The sequence below is a fragment of the Globicephala melas genome, chromosome 16 (genome assembly GCF_963455315.2).
Source record: "Globicephala melas chromosome 16, mGloMel1.2, whole genome shotgun sequence".
Lineage (NCBI taxonomy): Eukaryota > Metazoa > Chordata > Mammalia > Artiodactyla > Delphinidae > Globicephala > Globicephala melas.
In genome coordinates, this window is record NC_083329.1 from 647,439 (window position 1) to 663,385 (window position 15,947).

The following is a 15,947-nucleotide window of genomic DNA, read 5'->3' on the forward strand; positions in this document are numbered from 1 at the left end:
CCAGGGAGCAGCCCAGGCCAAACAGCTTCTGGAAGGCTGCAGAGTTAGCACCTCAGGGGTGCCGGGGATGGAGGAGAACTGTGTGTGTGTGTGTGAGGGGGGTGGTGAAGCATGAGCGTGAGGCCTGGACCAGTCCTGTGCTTACACGTGTTTGCACGCATGTGGGCCTAGAGATGCCCTCGCATCACACTCGCAGGTACACACCCCCCCGCGGAGGCCGGCGAGCATGTCTCATCCACAACGCTCCAAGCGTGAATTCCTGGCCTTCGCAGGTCAGACGGGAAGACAGCCGTGATGCTGCGTGGCGGCTGCAGGCAGGCGCGACCGTCAGGAGAGGTGCATCCACGGCACCCCTGACGACTAGCCTCCCCCACCCAGAGGACTCGGTCCAGCACCTGGGAACCTGCAGGCGCTGAGCGGCCCGAGCCTCGCCCACCGAGAGCGGCCAAGCCTTTCAGCTTCTCCCAACTTCTTCTCTCAGACCCTTGAGAGAAGAAGAGGAATATCCTGGACACGGTAAGTCCGCGAGGCGTCCCGATGGGCTCGCCGCCCCGTCCTGTGCGCGACGGGCACGCGCGTGTCCGCAGAGCCCGCACGCTCGCTCAGTGCCGCGGCTCCGGCCCCGCCGCGGGGCCTCCCGCCGATCCCTCGGTTGGCGGCGGCTGTCGCTCCCACAAGGCCCGCTGCCCGCGTCCTTCCTGTGGGGCCCTGGCGCTCGGGCTGCGCTCCGTCTTCGCGTTTGGCGTTCGGCTCAGGACTCGCCGAGCTCCTGAGGACCAGGCCTTCCGGCCCCGCCTTGAGCCTCCAGGCGCTGCCTCCCAGCGACCTGCGAGGTCTGCGCGCCGCGCTGGGGTCTCAGCTCCGCTGTCCGGCTGCGTCCGTCCTGACACTTAACTCACCTGTGGAGACTTCCACCTCAGTGACCGCTGCTAGCACTTCTCATATCTTTTAATCTGCCTACTTTTTTCAGGGTATGGTATCTGTTTATGTTTCTGATGCTTTCATGTTTTCAATACCTTTAAATCTCATCTTATAATTTTTATCAAGTATTCAGTTATCTGATGTCTGTGGACTCACTCTACTGTGGAGTGCTTCCTACACGCTTTGTACCCGGGGCTGTGTTTTGTTCCTGCTGCCCCACGGCCCCCACGGCTCCACGCCCTGAGTCCACGGGAACGATGGGGGATGGAGCCACGGCTGCTGCCACAGGAGGCCAGCGTGAGGCGTTTCTGATTAGAAATGACAGTGCATTTCTGTTGAAAGGGTAATCTGTATCTCTCTGAGATTTTTCTCAAGTGGTAACCAATTTCACATGTATCTTTAACGTTCTTCTTGATTACAAAGTGAAAAACAGAGCAGGGCGTGTGTAGACGATGATTAAGCGGTGGCTGATCGTACGTATCTGTCAGGCGCTGTCCCGGCTGCACACATTCCTCAGTTACTGCAGAGACGCCGCGCTGATAAAGGGAAAGAGCCGGAAAATCGATGCGCCCCGAGCTGGAGCAGTTGCTACACACCCAGAAAACATCTCTATCCAACAGGCCGAGCGCGGTGGAAACTCACGCGCCCTGCCCTGGGACAGCCGCAGAAAATTTAATCTCTCCAAATCCTCACCAGGGCACTCCATCCTGCAGCCCTGACAGCCACACTTATAATTAATTATACAATTTCGATGGGAATATCGACTAAACAAAGCTATAAATCATAGAAAAAGTCAATAGGCATGGACACATTCAATCATGTCCCGGCCAATGATTACTACTCTTAAAATACAATAATTATTTTCAGAGCCAGCTTGAATTAAATTTCTGTCAGATGGGAACAAGGCTGGTGGTTGATCAAGGATGCGATGGATTTGGGGGCCGAGGCCGGAGCAGCACATCCATCCTGCTGTGGGCGTCTCGCGTGAAGGTAAGATGTCCTCTGAGGGCTCTGCAGGCCATGCATCGTCCCCCAGGGGGGTCTGGACGCCCGCCTCCCAAGTGGGACTGACACGCCGAGCTGCCGGGGCAGTTACCGCGGAGCCTCGGCCCTGCACCACGGGGACGCACGAGGCCGCCCCCTTCCCCGGAGATTCCTGACCCGACAGGCGGGGCCACGGGCCTTCCAGACCCACGTGTAGACCTCGTCTCTGCTTCGACTCCACTGCGTCTTCTCATCTGAGTCAGCCTCAAACTTCTCCCAGATACTCAAACTAACTTTGCTCCACCTTAAAGGAGCACAATTTCACATGGTGAATAAATACAGAACTAGATCTTATGTCTAACGGTGACATCTGTAGTTTCCAGGGTGGTGACACATTCTCTAAGTGCTAACCGAGGGCAGCGGGGACTCTGGACCCACCGTGACATCCCCGTGCCCCCTCCCCCCCGCCCCGCATACCTGCCTCAGGACCCTGTTTCTCCCTCACACGGTGGACCTTCCTTCTCGCCAGTGTCCTGGCTCCTTCCAGAATGTTCTGGCCCCCTGGCCACCCCAGCGCCACTCTCTGTGTCCACCGTTCCCCTCCCAGGGCGTCTCCGCTTTCTGCTCGTCCTGGTAACCACACTGTCCCTGGCTTCGAGGGGCCGTCTCTGTGCTAGGGGCCCTCAAAGCCCACCCCGCCCACCCTACTCCAAGCTCAGAGGGTCGCACGGCTGCCCAGGGAGCGGACGGCACCCCGAGTCTCCTGGGCACCTCACCCCACACAGGCACACTGAACGCGTCGTGTCCCCAAACCTGCCCCACGTGTTCCGGGCCTGGGAAGTCACAGAACGGCAGCCAGACACGGCCGCGCCCTACAGAGCCTCCCGTCCAGCCCAGCAGGGCCGCAGCTGAGCCGTGAGTGCCGTGTGCTGAGCCCAGGCGCTGCGGGACACAGCAGGAGCCCACCGCACCGGGACCCGAGGCCCCCTGCACAGCCGAGCTGGGAACTGGCCGCGGGGACGCGGGGACGCAGCACGACAGGCAGGGGGAAGTGTGTGAGGCGGCTCGGAGCATCCGCGGGGGCAGAGGTGCCCCCCGTGCGGCTGCAGGAGGGGTGGGGGGGTCAGCACAGAGGCCCCGGACATGATCCGCGCCTCGGAGGAGAGGTCAGGGTCCCGGGCTTTACCCGACGGCGGTGGGAGGTGGCCAAGGCCCAAAGCTGGGCCTGACTGGGTGGGCGTGTGACCAGGCCCGGGCGGGCTCCAGGCTGGGGGTGGACAGAGGGGCAGGGGTCGGGAAGAAGGCGGGGGGGCGACGGCCGGGGGCGGCAGACTCAGACGTGTGGCGAGTCCAGGCCCAGGAGCTGCCGGACGTGCAAGGCGAGGGAGGCCCGGCGGGGGACGAGGGCTTCCGGGGAGGACAGGAAGGTAGGGCGGGTTCACGGGCTGGCAGAGTCTGCTGGACATCTGGAGAGCCCCTCTCCACTTAGACGTGAGCCCTCTTCTGAGCGCCTGGCACGAGAGCTAGGGGTCCTCCCACACAGAGGCATGGAGCCCCCAGCCGGGCTGGAGCCGGTGCTCGGAGGGGCCTGAGGCAGACGCGAGACAGAGGCACCGTCCAGAGCTGGAAACTCAAGACCCAACGGGTGACCCGGCCACTCAGGGGCGCCCAGGGCACAAGAGCTGAGCTGGGGGCAGAGGGGGACCAGGGAGCTGACCCATGAGGGGTGAGGTCCCGGGGGGGCGCTTCGGAGGCAGGCCCTGAAATCCAAGCCCATCCCTGGCCTTTGGGGTAAAGGCGCCCCTGGGGGGTGACAATGGCCTTGGTGGCAAGCAGGCGGGGTGCGGTGAACCGGGAACTGAAAATGGGGACAATGGCACAGACGGCCCCTTACCAGGGCGGGAAGACCAGAAAGGCCCCCAGGAGGCGGGAGGGGGAGGCACAGGTGCACATCTGGGCGTGCGGTGAGGCTCCCGCAGGCGTCCCGACCGCCCTAAGGCGCCGATGCGTCAAAAGCAGGCCCAACTGGCGCACAAGAAGTAAAGGGCACCGCAGGCGCAGGGCCCCGTCGCCTCTCCCGCTGCAGGGGCCGTGCCCGCCGGGTGGTCTGAACGGCAGGCGTCCGCTCGCACATACCAATACTTCCCTCTGCACACACACACACGCACACATGTGCGTTCGCAGCCACAGAGATGCCCCCGCCAATTTGCACGGTGGTTCTCTTCTTTCCAAAGGAAGCCCAGGCCTCTGTGGGCCGGTCCTGAACCAGGGGTTCCGCAGCCAAAGCTCCTAGCCCTCTGCCTCTCACCGGGGAGGACCCCAGTGTTGAGAGCCACACTGGCCGGCACAGGCAGCGAGGCGGGTGGCCACAGCCCAGCCGGCGGCAGGACGCGCCCCCAGGAAGGGCCCAGTGGAGAAGTGACGGGAGGGTGAGGGTTCAGGAGCCGACCCACAGGCTGTGACGGCACCGGGAAGCATGGCTCTGGGGAAGCGGGGGCGTTGGGAGGGGCCGGGGGCCAGCGCCACCCCACAGCAGCTGCTAGGGGACCAGCCGCACGTCGGATGCCACAGCTCACCGCGGTGCCGTTGTCGTCCCGGAAGACCTCCTGGTTGAAGTAGTCGAAGAGCTTCTTCTCGAGCTGGAGCATCACCTGCCAAGGGAAGGGCCGTCAGAGCAGGCGGGGCCCCACCTCTCCCGCCGCGGGGCCCACCGGGCACGGCACCCCCCGCACCTAGGACAGGCACTGACATTCAGAGCACAGACAGCTGCGCAGGGGCTCACCTTCCGGTCGTTGTCCGACTCTCGGAATATCAGCTTCACGACTTCGTTGGTGTCGGCGGCCCGGACGGTCTGCATCGTGGCCTTTGTGCAGAGAGTCTGGGAAAGACACGGAAGGAGCTCAGTCCCCGGAGACATGCCAGCCCGCTGCCCGCCTCCACCGCTCCCCGACCTCGGCTCAGGGGCTCACACCTCCCGTGGAGGGACCCGCGGCTCCAGACACGCGGGGCCGCACACCCGGCCCTCTGCCCGCCGCCCCAGGCTGCCCCGAGGACCAGGGACCAGGGGGCCTGTGGAGGCTGGGCAGGGAACAGTCTGACTGGCGGTCCTCCACAGCCACAGCGGGAGGGACAGTGAAGGGCAGCCAGACAGGCCCCGGGGGCAGCACGGGGGACACAGAGGCCACGCCGGGGGCCCTGGGCAGGGACGCCCACCAGCTGCGGCGGGGCAGACGGAAGGGCACGGGTGACAGGCTGACTGCAGATAGGCTGAAAACTCTATTAAATCCAGACTCCTTTAGAAAATCCTCCCTGTCCCAACCTGGGTGTGGGGCGAGGAAAGGCAGCAGGATGGGGGTTAAACAGGGTTGCTCCCCAGTCAGGACGAGGGTGGAGGCTGGCGCAGAGGCCGCGAGGCCTGGTGCAGTTAGGGGCACCGCAGGGCCGCGCTGACCACACCAACACCGCAGAGACGAAGTGCAGCTCTAAACGGGCTGAGAGACACCCCAGGTGTACGGCAAGTGCCGGCGAGCATGTGCGGAGACCAGGCCCCGCACCCCTCCCTTCGGGAAAGTCCATCCACGCGGAGTCCAGAAAGGACAGAGCGGGGGCCGCGGAGGCCAGGTGGGGTGAGAAGGTCACAGCTGGATTTCAGTTCGTGTGTAAGTTATACCTCGATAGGGCTGTTTTGGAAAAAGCACTAGGTGATTTTTATTAAAAAAAGAAAGAAAGTAAGACCACCGCAACTGAACTAATGTTGACTTAAAAAAAACCCTCTTTGTCTAAGGAGCCCTCGTGAGGTCACTTCACGGCAGAGCCACGGGGCTCAGAGGCCGCGGGGCTCAGAGGCTCAAAGCAGCCAGCTTTGCGGGACATCCTCCCGCAACAGGCCCCAGGGCCCGGGGAGGCCCGGAAGCCGGAAGCCGGAAGCCGATCCCCCTTGGGCCGCGTGTTCCAGGACAGGCATTGACATTCAGAGCACAGACAGCTACTCAGGTCAAGCCCCCCACAGTGGCTTCTGGACTCATGTGTCACAAATCAGTCTGGCCGCCTTCAAACGGCCGGATTAGAACAAGCGCCTGGACCATCCGGCCCAGCGCAGCCACCCTGCCCAGCCCCCGGTGAGGAGGTCACCCCATCCAGATGCTAATGCGCTTAAGTGGCTTCAGCCCAGTGAATGGGGAGGCCCGGCAGGCAGACGGCATTGTAGCCGCCCGACGATTCAGGAAATTCATGGTCTTCTCCCAAAGGCATCTGCTGGAAACGTTTTAAAAAATTGCTTTATCTCTCGCCACTTCAGACGGGCTCCCAGAGGATAAACATCTGACCCAGCCCTTGGAGGGGCCTCTCTCCCACACCCGCCAGGCCTCCTCCCGGGCGGGCCTTTCAATCGCAGTCGTGACCACTCATGCAGAAACCCCTGGGCCAGGGCCTTTCCGGCTCGCCTGCTTACAGGAGGGCATTTTCCTCTTTTGAAAGGAGAAAACAATTTCCCAAATGTTATCTTAAAGAGCCACGTAAGATTCATTTCACGATCAGCAGCGGCAGGAAGGGCACGGGAGAGGCGGCCCAGCACTGTCCTGCTGGCACCCGGAGCCCCTGGTGTTTCACTTGGAATTTAGGGGCACAGGCTGCTGGGGCGGTGCCCACAGGACCCCACGCCGGTGTCAGCCCAGAGGCGCAGCGTGCAGCGTTTCCTGCGAGTCCCGCAGTCTTACAGCCACTGAATCCGCACAGCCCCCTGGGGCTCAGGGCGCCTGTGCAGCTGGCCCCGCTCCTCCCAGGGCTGCCCCCCCCTACTGCCCCCATCCCGCCGTCACAAACGCTCCCCACCAGGGTCCAACTTCTATACAGACAGAGCCCCTGGGGTCCCCACAGGCAAGCCCACGAACGCGGCCTTACAGAACCCACTCTGCTCTCTGCCAGACTGGCGCGGGGGTGGGGGGACAGCCAGCCCCGCACCCGAGGACAGGCCCTGGGGTCAGCCAGGAGCTGGTCGGGAACATTCGAGTCTGAGAAGCCTGACCTGGGGGATACGGCGGGTTTCAGAGTCTGGGTCACGACGCGCCTTCTGGAAAGTTTGGGCGGTAAGCTTCCGTCTGTGGAGGTCAGAGGCACACCGGTCGTTTTCTCATTGTAATTACTAAGCTTCTAAATGGTAAATAAAAGCCATAAGGCTCTCTTCTGTGCATCCACTTCGAGAGGTAGCAGGCATTAAAAAAAGCGTCTCAGTTGCGTTTACTGATGGCTCGCCAAGGCTTCAGACTCAGTTATTGTGATTCCAGAGACCCGGCTTCTGTCTGGACCCAGCACGCTGGGCCCGGAGGAAGGGGATCCCCCAGGAGCCCCAGCTGACACACACCCCAAGTTTCCAAAGGACCCCGGCGTAGGCCGGGCCGGCGGGCACCTGTGGTCGGCGGGCACCTGTGGTCGGCGTCCAGGACGTGCAGTGTATACAGGGGGGCACGCCTGGGTCTGGGTGTCGGGGTAACTAGAGAGATGGTGACCGTGTAACGGAGCTAATGGAGCCGGGTTCCAGGTGGAGGGCCCTGGTGGGGCAAAGGCCGGGGTGGCAGCGTGAGAGGTGGAGACAGGGCCTGAGGGGGGCTGGGGGCAGGCAGGGAATGGCCGGCAGGCCACACGGTGTGGAGGAGAGCTGAGGGGACGCAACCTGTCTTACAGAGCTCCCAGGCGGCCAGGACAGAAATTCGGGGCTTGCCCCATCGTCACAGGCCTGCCCAGCGGCCCAGCGGGTTTGTTCTCTCCTCAGAGGCAAAAAGAGAATCAAAACACACTTCCATTCTACCTATTTTCTCCACCTGAGAAAACATAGGAAGCGACGCAGGTATTGGAAGCATATTTCGAATGAACACGAATAGCTGGTCTGGCTTCTGTCTGCAAAGCCCGGTGTGGCCTGGGGACTGCGTCTGGGTCTCTCTCCACCGGAGTCGAGAGTCCCGACATGTGAGCGTGCAGGGGTCTCTGAGGGACCCCGAAGAAGCCCACTGGCCCACAGCCCGAGTGTGGGCCCTGCCCTGCAGGTTCTAGACCCCGCGGAGGGTGCGGGCACGGGGAGGGGTCAGCAGGCGCTGGGGCTCGCCCCCCAGGGTGCTCCCTGCCAGCCTGGCACGTGGCGCCCTCCCCTCGTGCCCCGCAGGACGCTCGGGCCTGCAGATGAGGGGCCGGGCTCAGGGGGCCGCCTCCTGCCCCAACGACGCTCGTTCCCGAGTTATCCTGGCAGCTGTTTACGAGTCGGACACAGACTGGGTGCTGGTGGAGGCACGGACCCCCTTCCGGCAGCCAGCCCCCCGGGTCCCCGAGAGCCGCAGGCACCCCCGTTCTCAGCGACGGGCCTCACGCCCTGGCTTCTAGGAGGCTCCGAGGAGTGCCAGGGTCCCCGGGACGGCTGGGCCCAGACAGGTGACCAGGAGTCCAAGCTGCGGAGCGTGGTGGGCAGCAGGGGACGCGCGTGCAGTCCATCCCTGTGGCCTCCTGCCCCCTGCCGCTCTGGTTTCCCCCACACACCTGCACCCGGGGAAGGGGGCTCGTCAGGGCCTGAGCTCAGAAGCGGTGAGCGGGGTCACTGTCTGGCGTGCCGTCACTCATGGGGCTGCACAGAGGGTGGGGCAGGTTTAATCCTGATTTCAGGCAGCGAGGAAAACCGGTGTGGCCAGATGACTGCGGCCGTCTCAGGTACAGGCAGTGGCCGACCCCGTGCGTCTCTCCTCAGAGCCCTCTGCGCTCTTCTCCTCCACGTGGGGAGCAGCGAGGTTTAAACAAAATCAAAACGAACCACCAAGCCACTCTGGCACCCAAATTTAGACACTCCCAGCCGATACTGGAAACGTTCTAGCTCATTCTGAGTAAGAGGACAGCACTCCTCTTTTTATTGAAACGCAGACCCCCTGCAGGACGGAACGCGGAGCCCCCATTTCTGCCTGGGCCCCCAGGAGAAGCTCACACCACGGAACGGGCCCCCAGAAACAGGAACCAGCGGGACCAAGGGCGTCCAGCCCCCTGGAGGTCCAGCATTCTCTCAGCGGCACCCACCTGCCAGTGACAAGGCCGCTTCCGGTCAAGGGCGTGGGTGGTGAGCCGGCACCTACACGGGGTCCCCCGTCCCCCGCTCAGACCTTGGGGGCTGGATTAACCTTTTTTTCCATCAAGTGGAAAATACAACAGCCTTGAAATGAAAAATAACCCAAAGAGCAGCTTCCTGACGTTGTGGAGCCCCCCCAGCCCCGCAGGGTCCTCTCTGTCCCCGTGGTGGCATCCTGCCGCCTGGGGCCTGGCTTCCAGCACCTCTATTTGGACGTGGGCCCTCTGGAAGGACAGCCAGCAGCCTCCAATGTGAGGCCCGCTGCACACCGCGTCCCACCAGACCGGACACAGCTTCTGCGCCGCTGGGGTCCTTCCCGAGTGAGGACGGGGCGGGAACTCCACCTGCCCCGTCACAGAGCCACATGTTCCCGAAAACACAGGGAGCTGGTAGCGTCCTCACCTCCCCCTCCCCTGACCACATCAGGGACCCAGCTTGGCCGTCTGCGCCTGCGCAGTGGGTCACCGCTGGGGAGGGTGAGCTGGCCGCCCTGTTTTAGCCTTGGACGAGGCTCCTTCTGGCCCCATGGGAGACTAATGAGCTGGTCTGGACGGAAGCGCTGGTTCTGCAGCGAAGGGCCGGGCCAGCCTGCTCGACACCGTTACTGTGCGGAGGGCCCAGGGGGAGGGCGGGAGGCTGGCGGGTGGGCCCCATGCCCGGCCCTTGGCGTGCGACCCCGCTCCGGAGCTTTCATCCCCTGACAACTTCACGCAGGAAAACACGCGGACCCTCTGATAGCGTGAAATCGGAAACAAAGCCGGGGCACAAAGAGGCCAACCGGCCGTGGCCACCGGTTCTCTCTTCAGCCACAAACGTGCGCATACGACCGACCCCCAAGAAGCTGAAAGGAAAAGCACGTAAAAGAAACACGTCCTCAAGGGCTTCAACACAGCGCGGACGTGCGTGCCCCTGGGTGAGGATGCTCGGCCGGGCCGCCGGGCTGGCCTCTGGCATCTCAGGGGAGACGCGGGGGAGCCCTGGCCCCGCCCGGCCCCTCGAGGACCCTCCACCCCCCGGCATCCGTGGCCTCATCTCCTGCGCAACGTCAAAAGGACAGTGACCCTGCTCTGGAGGCCCCGCGTGAGGGGGTGGCTGGCTGCTCTGAGTTGCGTTTCAGACGCAGGGCGTGAGGCCAGAAAGGCCCAGACCTCCGACGGGGGTGGGGCGCTGTGGGGAGCCCAGCCTCCACTCGCCACGGCCCGGGGACGGGCGGTGGCCCCCGCTCTGGCCACTCCCGTGGGGCTTGGCTCTGGGTCCACCTGCTGGAAGCAGAAGAGGGAACAGAGCAGGTGCTTCATCAGCTGTGTCTGCAGCCCCGGTGCCGGCACCTCCCGGGAGCAGGGGCCAGAGACGCCCCGCCCACCTGCAGCCACGCACGGCCGGCCTTGAGCCCGGCTTCCCACCGGCCCGCACGCTCAGCTCCTGTTCCTCTGCACAGAGGGGTCCGCGCTCCGGGAGCGGAAGCCGTCGGGGAGCTGGAACAGGGTGAGCTCCTGGTTCCAGCAAGCCGCAGCCACAAGCAGCTTCTCCTTCCTGCGGGGGCGGCCATCTCCTCCCCAAGCACTCGGACACCCTCGCCGTCTCTGTGCTGTGCGTCCAGCAGGAACCAGGCCGAGGCCAGCAATTTGCACCTGAGGAGCTCGGCATGGAGCTGCCGCCCCAGCTGGGCTGCAGGGCCCTGAGTCCTTGGGGTCCCCCCCGAATATCACGGAGACGTCAGAGAAACCGGGCCTCGGCACGCACACCCTTCACTGAAAACCACCAGCCAACCAAAGGCGTCAGGGAGAAGCTCACCCCGTCCCATGGCTGTTCTCGTCATCAAGTTCACCCCATCCCACGGCTGTTCTCGTCATCCTGTTACTTTTGGTTAAATTCTAGCCATAAAAATGTCTACAAATAAACAGGCGCACAAATCAACGTTCCGTCTGCATCCTCCTGCAGCACAGGCCACAGAGAGAAAGAGAAGGATTTCTGAACGGTGGCGCGCAGACAGACCTGAGTCCTTTACGTGGGTTTTCTTCAGAACAAGTTAATGGAAAATCGTTACCTTTTACATTTAGAGTTATTTCAAACGACTGGAAAACAGATCCCACTCTAGAGGATAAACGTGACCTTTTCTGCGGTGACTCCCCCCGTGACTCTGGACGTTAACCCGGGTCTGCCTCCTGCTGTGCTGCACCCCCTTAACCCCACACCTGCCTCAGCTCTGGAAGGAGAACGGGGTCCCGACCCGGGCTGCCCAGATCCACCTCTTGGACTCGAGGGGTTAAAGGCTGCCTCTGGCACCTCACTCACAAGCCAGCGTGTGGGAGGTGTGGGTCCAACGCTGGGTCACTGTGAGGTGGGCACGGAGAGTCAGCCAGCCAGCCCCGTGCCCTGGACACCCACCCACCCGCCAGGAACAGGAGAGAAGCACCATCCGTCCCAGGGATGGGCCAGTCCTTGGTCACCAGCGTCTACAGACGTCATTTCAGTCCTAAAGGCGTCCAGGGAGAGAGAAGAAGGGACGCAGAGTCAGCGGCTTCAGAACCTGCCTCGGTCACAGGTAACTCATGGCTCCGCAGGAAAGTGCTCAGAAAAAGTCTTCACGAACCCTCTGACCATCCCCTTCGGGGCAGACACGTGCCACGGCCTGAAAAGTAGGCGCTGGGCAGACAGATAGAAATGCGTCTCGGAGCCGCCCACACCGCCTGCGGCCGGGTGAGCAGGCCTCAGGGTACACGCTGCCGTGGGAGCCCCCGGGGGACAGCCGGGGCCACTGAGCCTGCGACAGGAACAGCACCTCCCAGTGCACGGACATGTGGTCCAACAAGCTCCAGCCTAAGCTTCAGCTTCCTTCCCTATCACACACGCACACACAGCCCCTCGGCGCGCGCGCGCGCACACACACACACACACACACACACACACACACACACACCCCTTCTGGAGAGCAAGAACCCTGGTTTGCCTGGCCTGTGCTCAGCTCCAGGGCCCCTCCAGTGGTGGCCAGGCCGGCCTGAGGCCCAGGAGGTCACCGTGCTCTAGGGGGAAGGTCTGCGGCCAGGTGCCGGGCCGTGACGGCTGTCCCTGGGTGTCGGGGGGCGGGGAGCTCGTGTAGTTAAGACGAGGCCACTGGGCAGCGTCTTGCCTCTCAGCTGCACCAAGTGGGGCCCAGAGCAGGCGCCCGCGAGAGCCATGAAGAAACACACACCCTGCTGCCTCGGCCGCAGGAGGGGCCTGGCAGGGACCCTGCCCTCGGGGGAGCTCAGCAGAGCGCTAACTTCCTCGGTTTTCAGGGTCCCAGTGGCCTGCCTGACACAGAAGGACCGTGCTGGGTGCGCGCCGAGGACCTGAGGCTGAGCAGGGCGGTGGCCGCGTCGGGCTTTCACCAGGAAGCACCGTGGGGAGGTCGTCCTGCATCGGGCGGGAGCGACCCCGAACACCCCCATTCCGTTTACTCTGACTTCCCCAAGGAAGACCCTTCTGGAGAAGTGCAGCTTTTCAGAGGTTTTCCTGGCAAACCCCAGCCCCCGGGAGGAGGGACATCCTTGATGACCGAGAGCACATGGACTCCGAGTGCCTGAAGGCGCAGACGGCGCCGGGGTCCGTGAGAGGCGCTGCTGTGAGGCCGTGTCAGCGTCAGAGGCGCCTTCGTCCTTTTTGTTCTGTATCATCAGCTGTTCACGAGAACAACAACCACCATAAAGACCCTTTCATCTCCTCCCCGAGACGCCCCGCCAGCTCCCAACCCGCTGACGGAGGGGCGACAGCGCCCGCCCGCGGCCGGCTGCGCAAACCAGGGGAGCTTGACTGAGTTTTCTAGAAGGAAGCAGCGCGGGCTCTTTCTAGGCTCCTGTCCAGCAGGATGGGACTGCCGCTCGGGGGTCTCCCTGCCCGCAGGGGATCCGGCCGGGGGACCTGCCACGCTCCTGGTCTGGCCTCTTGAGAACGTCCCCAGCCTTCCACAGACACACCAGGGCTCAGACCTGCCGGGCAGTGGGGGACAAGGGGCAGGGGGGAGAGCAGGACCCCTTGTCACCTCCTTCTGTCTCCCCGGGACAGACTCCCTGCCCCTGTCCCCTGCCTGCCTCTGTTTGCAGAAAAACTTTAGCCTCCTAGGCCTTCCCTGAGTTCCAAAGAATAACTTGAATCAGAGAAGTGAGAAAATGCAGAAACAGGCTGGGGACAGTTCACGGGGCCTTACGAAGGGCCGGCACAGGTAACGACCAGGTGCGATGCCCCCTCCTGGCTGAGTGGGAACCCACCCTCGCCAGGTCGCACGTGCAGCCAGAGGGCAGGAGGCTGGGTGGCAGAAATGCCCGTGGTCCGGGGCAGGGGCTCAGGCCACCGGGCAGCCTGCAGAGTCTCCCTGGCCGCACTGGGATGCGGGCGGGCTGTGCGGTGCCCCTGGTCCTCTTCCAAGGCGGGCGCGGTTAGTGCTGCGACCCCGGCTGTTGGGGCACCGCCTGGGCTCCCACCCCCCGCCCTGTCCCTGCCCCGCGAACGTGAGCGTAGGGACGGCTGCTTCCTCCGAGAAGCCAGGGTCCTCTCAGGCCCTGCTGGCACCTGAACCTGTACCTGTCAGCAACCGGCAACCGGTTTTTCAAAACAGCCGCCAGCCTCCAAAAACGCGTCCGTCACCACGGCTGTCCGCGGTGACGGACGGCAGGTGGGTGCGGCTGGGGCGCGCGGAGATGGGAGCGCCTGGCACCGCTGTCACCCTTTGTCACTGGCCAGCTGAGCGCCCAGCTGCCAGTTGCCACTGCGCAAGGCATGAAACATACTCTCTGAGCAATCCCGCCGGCGGAGCTGAGTGGGAGGCTGCATCATTAATTCGTTCGGGACTCACAGCCCGTTAGACGGCACACGATCGTGGTGTTTATAGTTTGTTTTAATTACGGCTTAAGAGGTGCCAAGTTTGATCGCAGGATCATCTTTTCAGTTCTGCTAGGCAAGCATGTTTGTATTAATTTGCATCTGAAACGCGAAGCTCTAATTCCGGGGGTGGGAGGGGCAGCCGTTCACTTTGCACAAAGCACTTCTTTCCGACGCTGGTGCCAGCCAGATACCCGAGACCCCTTGCTGCAGAGGACCGGTGGGTGTCCAGCTTGCCCTGGAGCCCCTCGCCGACTTGTCCTTCCAGGAGCCCCTGCCCGCTGCAGCCTCTTTCTCCCTGCAGGTCAGGATGCTCGTGTTTCCGGAAGGACCTGACTCCCCTCTGGGAGCTTCCAGGAGCTTGGCGGGGTGAGCACCAGAGGCAGGGCATCCCTGGGCATCTCAGGGGCCCAGGGCTGGGGAGGGTGTACCTGCCACTCTAGTGGGGGACCAGCAACCAACACCAAAGCCCAGCCAAGCCGGCACAAAGGATGACCTCAACTTCCCTCTTCAAGGGGGTCACCTGCCACCTCCAGACAAGACGACGCCGGCAGACGGAGGTCCCGCGTCCCCATCCCTGCGTCTCCTCGGACCTTCTGACCCGCACGACTGCAGTGCTGTCTGGGGCGCTCGTGGTCACCTTGGGTGCTACGCTGACCTTGGGCAATCTGGAAACCGTCTGTGGGGTGACCCACCAGCTGAGGACACCGGCCTCCCCAGGAATACGGGTCGGGGCCGGCATGGCCTCTCCCACCCCAGGACCCGGTCTGTAGGCACGAAACGGCGGTGTCTCTACAGGGTCACCGCTGAGGGCAGCCGCTCACCCAGGGAAGGGACAGCTCGAGGCCTGGGCCCCGGCTCAAGCCTTGGTGCGCCTCTGACCGGTGCTCTTTCCTGGGCCGTGTTGTTTGGAAGGAAAGGGCACAGTCCTTGGAGGGGGTGGGGCAGAGGATGAGCTGCCTGCATCCCAGCCCCCTCCCCCTCTTCCCGGTGCCCCAGTGCCCACCTGGAGGCCGCCTGCCACCCTCAGTGATGCCCCCGAGCACTGCCTGAGAACCTGCAGGACCCTGTGGCCCCAGCCAGGCCTTGTCCACCAGGCGGCCCATCCCCAAATGTGCCCCGCTGACTCCCCGCTGTGCAAGTCCCAAGAAGTGGCCACCTTCACCTCCATACACGGCTCTCCTGTAACAGGCAAAGCCCCGATGAGGTGTCCCGGAGCCACGGAACACCCGGGCGGCCTCGTCCTCACGCTGCTCTGCACATTCTGGGAGCTGGGACGGCTGGTAGGCCTCGAGAAGCCATCCACTCGGTCTAACAACCTTGCGGGAAAATTTGGAGACCTCTCCTCTGGTGTCCACAGAGTTTCTGTAAGTTGTTTCTACAGTTAGAAACCCTTTCAAAAAGCCATGCGGGCCAGCAGACTGTGATGTTCCAAGAGGTGCTTCCATGGTGTTTTAAAATTCAAGACGTAAACAGGTAGCTTAATGAACGCCACTGAAATTAATCTGCAGCAAAAGAAACTTGGTCTCTTTCAGTTAAACTTTTAGATCTAGCTTTGCCCACAAGTATGTCTTCTGAGTTAGCATCGATCTCTCCAGCGGTGGGAGAGGAAATGGGGCTCTGGCAGGAAGGGGGCTGCAGAGCGTCCCCAAGTTCACGTCCACCCAGACCTCAGCCCACGACTGTTTTGTCAACCAGGGCCTTGGCAGATGTGACGGGTCAACGTTCTCGAGCCGAGCTCACCCTGGATTCAGGGTGGCCCAAGTGCAGTGACTGTCCCCACAAGGACAGTGAGGCAGGGAGGAGGCACGTGAGGCCGGAGCAGAGGCAGTGATGACGCGGCCACAGCCCAGGGGCGCCTGGGCCACCGGGGCCGAGGAGGCAGGAGGGAGCCCCCTGACCTCAGACTTCTGCCTTGAGACCAGTGTCCCAGCCGCCGGCCGGGGACACGAAACACGACCAGGCACAAGCTGTGCCACCAGGCACAAGCTGTGTCTTCCGTGGGGACTTCAGAACATACCAAGTTCATTACAATTTTCTTCATCAGCTGGACACGTCTGGGGCCAAAGGTGACGTGGCAACCCGGAGG

General features: G+C 63.1%; 1 protein-coding gene across 3 annotated transcripts in view; it reads right to left on the reverse strand.

Moving 5' to 3' along the window:
- Positions 1-15,947, reverse strand: part of INPP5A (inositol polyphosphate-5-phosphatase A) — a 179,590-nt gene that overhangs the window by 16,140 nt on the left and 147,503 nt on the right. For all 3 annotated transcript variants that reach the window (XM_060285981.1, XM_030832149.2, XM_060285980.1), the window contains exons 10-11: positions 4,688-4,783; positions 4,482-4,556 (exon numbers count right to left, since the gene is read on the reverse strand). In XM_060285981.1, the coding sequence (XP_060141964.1) occupies positions 4,482-4,556; positions 4,688-4,783 (171 nt within the window). The remainder of the gene's footprint in view (positions 1-4,481; positions 4,557-4,687; positions 4,784-15,947) is intronic.